Genomic DNA, 9,808 nt, shown 5'->3' with positions numbered 1-9,808 from the left:
TCCATAATTTTTCATTGTATAATAAATTTGTTATTTTAATTTTCAAGTACATAAAGAAAAAGAACAGATGTTTTTAACCTATTTCAAAATTATTTTTACTTTCCTTATTTTCTGATGAAACCCCAAACAATTTTTTCCCATATAAAACGATTCGATTAATTTGAGCATTTTTACTCCAATCTGTTTTTTTTCAAATAATTTTCTATCAGTCCAGATATAAATGTATTTTTTGCTTTTATCAAGTTGTCTATTCTAATAATTTTATATATTCTTATATTCCAGTACGAACGTTTTTAACATTTTGTCATAAAATTAATTTCTATAATAATTTGCTGATTTTTGCAACAACAAAAAACGCAATTTTAAAATTTATAAAAATTAATTTTTCTTTCCTCCCCTTTCACGCAGAAAATGTATTACAACATGTTTCCAGGTCTATAATAGAAAGGGTCCTAGAGTCCCTTTAGGGTGGCCCTCATTTAAAATAATTCCATATTTCAGTATGTTGTTCAGAATTTCATAATAGAATATAAGATTCATAAATTTTGAGGTGGAATCACTTTAAGCCACTCTTATGGGTCCCCAAAGAAAACCCCCATAAGTGACAATTTTGTATTTGCGTAATATTGCGGTTTATTAACCAATAACGCTCAGTTAAAGTTTTTTTATAATAATCAGTAATTAATTAAATTTTGGTTAACTTTAATGCAAAGTAATATACGTTATTACTGTATTTTACTTTACAAAATTTTGTAATCGTAGACTAAATTATATGCCATGACAACCCATCAGGAGATATATGTATATTTTCATTATAGCAAAAACAAATCATTCAGTAAAAAATTATAATTTTGTCAAAAAGTTCTTTTGGGCAAGAACAAAAGAATTCAAAATATTTTTAAATCGGAGAAAATCTTCTGTTTTACTTTAGAATAGATATCTTTTACATTCAAAAGCTGAAAACAATATTTGTATTTAAAATGTTCATTGTTTGCATATCTCTCAATCTATGTTCTTTTTCACTTTTTGTATTTAAATTAAAAAAAGCATATTTAAGAAGCTTATAATATAGTACGTGATTGCAATTCCATACAAAAATGAGAAAATTATATTTTCAGACAAACGAAAATTCTCATGACTTAAAAAATGCATTAGCCCAGATTACGCTGTAAACTTATAAAGGATGCTTTATTTAAGAAGAAACTTTGAAAAAATATTGCAAAAACTAAAAAGGTGGGCATTTCAAAAAATCTTATTTTCATATTTGCAAAATTAAAAGGAAAAAATAGAGCAAATTTTGTGCAACTCGCCCTTTTCATTTTTTGCATTATTAAAAAATTCCGCTAATATAAGAAAAGCATCTTATTAGCAAAATTCCCCAGAATCCGTAAAGAAAATTTGAATATCTTAATGATGTCAAACACTATAGAGTTTAAAAGAAAAAATTGTCATTTTTTGAAAAGTACAAGTCGTGATTCAATCCGTAATTTTTTGGAACATTTTTTTTTCTTGAGTCGGAAATATATGAACGTGTCACCTAATTTCATGTAAAAAAATAACATGTTTCGTCGCTGAGAAATTCTGTAACGTGAAGTGCAGAAATAGAATAATTGTTCGGCAGAGCAGGATCTATTATTACTGTTAAAATATTTCATATGGGTGATGAAATTTTTGAAAAACTATTTTTACCAAAACAAGAAAAAATTCGATGCAAATATTTTGATTTAGAATTGATGATGTTGTAAAATAAAAACAGTTTACAGATTATTGTTGTGAAATTCTTCACTTAATTACATAAATTAAAATATATAATTTTTTAATTTAAAAGCACTATCAAATTGAAAAATATTTTTTTAAATTTAAAATGATATATTAAAAACTTTATAAAAAAATAACGCAAATGTAACGCGTTAACTCCTTTCAGTAATGGTAACGCGTTACAAATTTTCAGGAAGTAACGAGAACGTTAAAATAATTTGTTTAAATAATTTTACATTGATTTAATTTTTTTTCGCGTTAACACTAAAGTTTTCCTATTAATATTTCACAAACGAAGGACTTGTGTTAATTTTAGAATAGCGTTTCCTTCTTTATTTGTTATTATTTTTCACATGTATTTTTTATTAGTTTGTTCTCATATTATTTCTTTTTTTCTATAAATGAATGATTCAGCTCGTTGTTTGCTTATGAAATGTGGAAATAAGTTTTATATTTTGACGGTTTGAAAGCCACGATGGGTGACTTTGTTTATGATCCGGCAAACCATTGAGGATTTCCACTTGTCGTTTCGATAAAATTAAAAGGTTCTCTGATCTGTACTTACGTCTTCAGTTAATTGGGTATAAAACCATTTTACTGCCCACTGAAAAAATCTTCTTTGCGCTGAAATCTGCAAAGGAGTTCTAGCTGGCCCGGTTGTATCCATTTTTATTAGATTCCACACAAAGGTGAAAAGGTCACTAAATTTAGCTGAAATGGGACACTTGTTGACAATTCTTTTTCGTAATGGAGATCCTTCCGGGAAATTGAATATTTGGGGATCTACTAAGTGACAAGCGGGAAATTTTAAATTTGAATTGAGAAATTAGAGTATTATTAATTAAAATTTTTTTTTAATTAACAATTTTTACATATATTTCAAATATTGTTCTTTCATTATCTTCCAACAAAAATTTGTATGATATTCCAACTTTTAGAAATAATAAATGTTGAAATATTTGTTAAATTGTATCTTAATAATAGATAACAATCATTTCCATAAAAAATTTAATTTTTAAGTGAATAATATTTTCCGTTATCAAGTTATTAAAAGGGGAAGACAATGCATAAGTGCATAGAAATTCCATAATAAATATCCCCAGCGTCATACTTGACCGTTTAATTTGACGGGAAATTCCGAAAAACTAGATAGTGCTTGAAGCAAATATTTGCATTTTCAATACAAATTCAAACACGAAAAGTACCTCATACTATGTTATTTATACTACAGTTCATGGATTGTTTTAAAATAGAAAAACATATATATATATATTAATTGCGTATTGTAGAAGACACCTTTTTTTATTACTGAAACCGAAATTATTTGAACGAAGAATCTATAGAAAATATTTGGTATTTTTCTGGAAGTTTTCTTAAAGTATAAGAACTGAAATGAATAATGAACAATAACATGAATTAATAAATAAATATCATAAGTAGGATTAGCCCTAAAACGTAATGATAAGAATGAAACAAAAAATTCGAAATAACAAACATTTTTAAGGAGCGTATTTATAATAAATTATAATTATTTATTTATTTATAATGAATGAAAATGTTGTAAAGTAAAAAATAATTAATATCTTTTAATTTAAAGTGAAATAAAAAATGTATTTGAATAAATTTTGTATGTCTAAATACAATTACAATGGTGACCTTAATTTTGATTGATAAAAATATTCAAATTAAAGCGGGAATCGATGGCGTTCCATGTTCCATCGTTTCTTGTCCAGGAACGTCTTACGATTTCAGCGTATTTTTCACTACAGTGTCAACCGGCAGTTCTACAAAAAATTTTATTTTATTAAAATAAAGCGTTTTAAAGGTGAACTATTCATCATGTTTGCAGCAAGACGTATTCTTGTTTCTAATATGCTGTAAGTTGTTTTTTTATTTCACGTTTTTCCTTGAATTGTTATAATTTTGGATATCATTATGTAATTTCTAACCTCTCTAATTTGTTATTCACCAGAAATCCACATTTATTTTTTTATTCCGTTTTTGGGTTTTAGCATATTTCAGTGGTTGATCTAATTTTTAATCTTGTTTAAGCATTAAAAAAAAAGTTTTATGTTGTAAAAAGCAAATTTTACAGTGTTGCAAAACAAAGTACAAGGCTGCCGGAGTATTGGCTTTTTTGGATCCCTTTTTTTTGCTTGAAATTTGGACCTTTGATCAGTTTGATATTGCCATTTCAATTCAATGTATTATTTAAATTGAAAGGTTGCAATATAGAACTAGATAACCAAAAGTTTTTATGGGAATATATCATTCCTAAAAAATCAAATACCCATTTTTTTTAGAGAATTTGTTCAAAATATTTTTGATTTATACAATAATTTAAAAAAACAAATATATAAAAAATGATAGTTTCAATTTTGTTCCGATTTTAACGCAGTAATAATTTTTTTCAAGGTTTTTGATATTTCTCGAAACTATTATCTTTTCATAAAAAACAGTTATTTTTTCGGATTTTTAGCGGAAAGATATCTGTCATACTGAATAACAGGGTGTTTAATTTTAATTTTGTCAGAACAGAATCATTTTTTGGATCAATCATTTTTCATACTCATTTGGCATCCACATGCGTTGGGAGCAAGTTTTTATTTTTTGCAACAAATTAAAAATTTGTTTTTCAATCGCTATCCAAAGTCGATTTTCATAACCCCTGCATGCTTATTATTTTTTTCTTAATTGTAAGATAAAATGGAATGAAGATGATCCTTCAGTTGTAAACATAGCTTTATATAACTGTATTAGCTACTTTGTTAAAAATTAGTTGTTTTTTTTTTATTTAAAATTAATTTTGTTGTTAACTGAAAACTTAAGTATTCTGTTTTTTGTTGAAAATTCATCTTCTTGCTTAAAAAATTAACCTTTTTTTGCAGCTCCTTCCCTCTTTTGATTCAAAAATTTTTGTTAGTTGAAAATTCGTCTTTTTTGGTTGAATTCAACTGTTTTTTATTAAAAATTGAAATCTGTTTAGATTGAAATATCAATAACTACTACATTTTTTGTTCAGAATTCGTCGTTATTTTTTAAATGGTAATTTAATTACGTGCTTGAATGTTAAACTCTGTTGTAAAATTTAATTTTTTGGTTTAAGATTTATCATTATCATTAAAAATTAATCTCCTTGGTTGGACATAAATTTTTAAACTGAAAATTTAACTGTTTACAGTTTAGCTTGGTCCAATTTTTTATTAGTGCAACTTTGAGATTGTTAAATTATACAGACATTTCCTCGAACCTGGGTAACTTTCTTTGATCAGAGTTTTTTGGTCTCAGTTAAACAACGCCTCGGTTCCGGTGTGGACATTTTTTTAATAATGTATACAATTCCTGAAAATTAAACCAAGAATTCAAACGACCAAATTTGGACAACTATCATAAAATGCTCCTATTGTAATTAAAAAAAAAAAACTAAAAAAAATTTGTTATCACAATAAGAGCATTTTATGGCGGTTGTCCAAATTTGTTCGTTGGATGCTTGGTTTTATTTTCTAGAATTCTATACATTAACTTGAATATTGTACCTTAAATAGGATTTTTAATTTGATTTTAATCTAATTGAAATTTCTTAAATTTTTAAATAGGTTATTTTCATTTTACAGACTGTTTTTTAGCTTTTTTGAGAAATTACCAGAAAAATTGGGAGAAAAATTAACTTGCTTTCTCAAAATTACTTTTCATCCACAATAACCACATTATATTCTCAAAATAGATGTTAGTATTTGTGTTGGACAAAGTGCAGGGACCTGGAATTTTACAAATTTTCAGAAGAAGGATATGTACTTTTAGTATTAAAAAATGAAGAATAATTTGTTTGATGAAACGATTATAAATTCGTTCAAAGTTTAAGAATTTCCAGATTGGTAATGTTTCAATCCGGAAGCCTTAGTCATTAAAAAAATATGAAGGTGCCATTGAAACATAATAATTTTCTGTCAACTTAAAAAATAACTTAATAATAAGTTATTTGTAATTAAAGGCTCTTACTAATTTGAAAATATTGTTTCAGTTCAAAATATTCATTATTAACCCACTCAATTACATTTTTTGTTCAATTAAGAAACAAAATAATTATTTACTATTTAACAATATTTAACTGCTCATTTTAGATAAGTGAATTGGAGAGAAATATTTAAAAGTAAACAATTTGAAACTGCGTTGTTTGACATAGAAACCTTTAAATCGTTAGAATTTCAAAGAGCTTTTAAACTTTTAACGTTACAATTTTGATTTCTATATTTAAAAAATGTTTGATTTGTAAGTGAAATTGTTGAATTTTTATATAGAAATAATAATTGAACACTTACTATTTGTACAAAAAATTTGAGTAATTTTAACAGATATTCAGAAGTCTTGACAAGATTCAAAGTTAATTAAAAAGTTAAAATGATGTAAAGCAATTGAAATGAAGTGTGTGCAGTTTTTTTCAGAACTGCTAAACATATTTTAAAATGAACAGAATTTTCACAAAATTCTGGAAATCTCTGGAAATGTTTAAAAATATTCTTATAACATAATTTTTCAAAATGAGATATCATTTTCGATTTTCATAGGAATATTAAGAAAATGTTTTTATTCTTTTGGAGCCTTTCACAATGTTTAAAAAGCTTCTAAATTTTTTGTTTGAAATCTGGAAAAATATACATTTTGTTTTAAATCAGGTTATGGTTTATTACTTTGAAAAAGATCAGAGTACGAATTGATACGTTAAGTAAACGATAATTAAGTAAGAACAGTTTGTATTAAAAAAAATCAAGAAGACACAAGATCGGGTACCAAGGTAACACAAAAACAAAAAACAATCGCAGCACAGAGATTGTATCTTATTTAAATTCTAATTCTAACACTTCCCCTCGAGACAAACTCTGCCAAATAAAAAAAAAATTAAATTTACTAATCCTAGAAGACGAATACATCTATCGTGCTTTGGTTTTGTTAACGCCTTAGTCAAAATGTCAGCAGCCATATCCTCAGATTCTACGTGCTCCAAATGCTCTTGATTTGATTCCACAACTTCGCGAACAAAATGATGTCTAATGTCAATATGTTTAGACCGAGCATGATAGACAGGATTTGTCGCTAGTTTCTGAGCACTGTAATTATCAACTTTTATCCTGATTGATTTAACATTTGATGCTCCAAGTTCTAGTAGAAATCTTCTAAGATGTACTGCTTCCTTGGCTGTTTCACTAAAAGCCATATACTCGGCCTCGGTCGATGATAGAGCAACGGTACGTTGCTTTCTGGAGTCCCATGAAACTATCCCCTTGTTGATCATAAAAGCATAGCCTGTGAAGGATCGCATGTCGTCAATTGAACCTCTCCAGTCTGCATCAACATATCCCTCCAGAGGACTATCACCAATACTGCAGAAAATCCCAAGATCACTTGTCCCTTTTAGGTAGCGAAGCACTCTCTTCGCTGCATTCCAGTGAGTCTTGTCGAAACAGTCATTAAATTGACTCAGCAGACTTGTAGTGTGAGCAAGGTCTGGTCGTGTTGCGGCAGATAAATACAACAAACACCCAATCAGTTGTCGATAAGGTGGTTTCTCGCCATCTGCATAAGACCAAGGTTTGTTCCTAACTAGCTTGCTCCAACGTCTAGAGGAGTTGATACAGAGTTGCAGTCCTGCATTCCAAATCGATGAAGCACATCTTTAATATACGTCCTTTGGTTTATCAGAATTCCTTTGTTGCTATAGTTAAAGTCCATTCCCAAACAGCGTTTGAGATTCCCGACATCCTTAACCTCGAAAAATGTTCTTAGATTGCAAACAAATTTTGCAATCTCTTCACTGTCTTCGCACATCACAAGGATATCGTCAACGTAAATAACAATAATCATTAACTTCCCCTTTTTGTTATTTAGGTAGACACAGAGATCTGATTTCGTCGGTTCAAATCCAATGGATCGTAAATCCCTATTCAGGTGTTTGTACCAGACGCGTCCAGGTTGTTTTAGTCCATGCAGGGCTTTCTTCATCAGGCATACCTTGTCACCACGTTCCAGTTCATTCAACATGACTTTAGCCTTGTTACTTAACCCATCCTGGCTTTCTCCCTTGCTGATGATGTACTTAAGAACTTTTTCCAATCCACGTGGAACTTCCATAAATACTGTTTCTTCTAGGTCCCCGTTGAGATACGCCGTTTCTACATCATATTGTTGAATATGCATCTTTCTTTGAGTGGCACATAAGCTATTGTCATTCGTATGGAACTCAAACGTGCGACTGGTGCATATGTCTCATGAAAATCTCTCCCATATTCCTGAGAGTATCCTTTGGCTATGATTCTAGCTTTTCTTCTCACTAGAACACCGTCCAAGCCATATTTATTTGTTAGAACAAAACGACTACCAATTACTTTGGATGATTCAGATCTGTCAATCATATTCCATTTATCCTTCATTAAATCGATTTTACCTCGTCAGCCATGGCCACCATCTATTCGTCGAAATCTTGACTGGTCAATGCTTGATTGAGAGGAATTTCAGTTGCGTTAAAGGATATTTCGAATAGATCATCCAGTCTAGCTGCATCCAGTTGTTCATTTTGTGTAAAACCATGAAAATCCTCATTTTCAGAATCTAGTTGATCATCTCGAGCAAAACCACGAAAATCCACGCTGTGCAATTCTTCATCACGATTAGTAGGCTTCTCCTGCACGATCTCATTAAAATAATGATCCTATTTTCAATCACCACAGAAATCGTTTTCGAAAAATTGATCCTCGTTTTCAACTTCGGTCACATTGTCCAATGAACTAGTCATTCCCCTAACAAGGTTTTCATTAGGATCGAAAATCTCGTAGTTCTTAGTTGTTAAAATCTGAGATGCCTCTAAGAATGTTACGTCTCTGGATATTACGACTTTCCTTTTGTTTGGTAACCAAACTCTATAAGCCTTCGATTCTGAGCTATATCCAACAAAGATACCTCTTCTTGATCACGGATCTAGCTTGCCCTTGCTTGGTGGTCTATTCATGACGAACACTTAATTTCCAAAACGTCTGAAATCAGCCACATCCGGTGGTTCTCCAAACCAAGACTCGTAAGGTGTCTTTCCATTCAGCTTACTTTTCGGTGATCTGTTTCGAATGTAACTCGCCGTATTAACAGCTTCCGCCCAGAACGTTTTCAGGCAATCCCGATTGTATCAAAAGACACCTCGCCATGTCCATCAATGTTCTGTTTTTCCGCTCAGAAACGCCATTTTGTTCTGGATTATTAGGAGCTGTTAGTCTTCGTAATATTCCGTGTTTCTGGAGCAAATGGTCAAAATCCTTCTTGACATATTCCTTTCCATTGACCGACTGTAAATATTTAATATTCTTACCTCGATGCGTGCTTATGAAAACTCTAAATTTGTCAAATTCATCCATTACTTGATTATTTTGACTTATGAACTTAACCTCACACCACCTAGAAGAATCATCGATGAAAGTGACGAAATAGACTTTCTTTCCAAGAGAAATTTTAGGAAACGGAGGTTGAAACATCTTTTCCTGTAGGCAAATAGCACATTCAAAATCTTCATTTAATCAATTTATGTTGACACACTGAATGCGTTCAGTCCTGATGGTTTCACGAAGAGATTGAATATTTAAATGACCCATGCGGATATGCCAATCTTCCAGAGAATTTTTTTTCGGCGTCCTAGTTTTGACATCCGTCTCAAAAATTTGCTTACACTCTGTATCGCATGCCCCACTAAAAAGATATAGATCCTTTTCGCGATTTACAGTGAGCAACACGTTTCCACAATTATCAACTATCTCGGCCTTGGTTTTACTGAAAATAACATCATGTCTCTTATCAGTAATCTTTGCAACCGAGGCGAGGTTCATTCGTAAGTCCGGAACGTATAAAGTGTCACTGAACTGTATAACTTTTTTATATAAATATATTACATAAATATATTATATATTACATAAATATATTACTTTTAAGTCACTGGTTGCAAAATTACGAATTTTTTAACCACACATTTTTTTCCCATTTTCTAACAAAGGACCCCTGAGGAAAGGGGTGGTCT

The 9,808-nt window shown here is 29.9% G+C and overlaps 1 protein-coding gene across 1 annotated transcript in view; it reads right to left on the bottom strand.

The window, feature by feature from the left end:
• Window positions 1-2,473, bottom strand: part of LOC117182011 — a 21,123-nt gene extending 18,650 nt beyond the window's left edge. The window contains exon 1 of the mRNA XM_033375031.1: window positions 2,324-2,473. Within this exon, the coding sequence (XP_033230922.1) occupies window positions 2,324-2,425 (102 nt within the window). The 5' untranslated portion in view covers window positions 2,426-2,473. The remainder of the gene's footprint in view (window positions 1-2,323) is intronic.
• Between the last annotated feature and the right edge of the window lie 7,335 nt (window positions 2,474-9,808).

This window comes from Belonocnema kinseyi, chromosome 10 (assembly GCF_010883055.1).
Source record: "Belonocnema kinseyi isolate 2016_QV_RU_SX_M_011 chromosome 10, B_treatae_v1, whole genome shotgun sequence".
NCBI lineage: Eukaryota > Metazoa > Arthropoda > Insecta > Hymenoptera > Cynipidae > Belonocnema > Belonocnema kinseyi.
The sequence above is the reverse complement of the archived record's forward strand: the minus strand, read 5'-3'. Positions and strand labels throughout refer to the sequence as shown.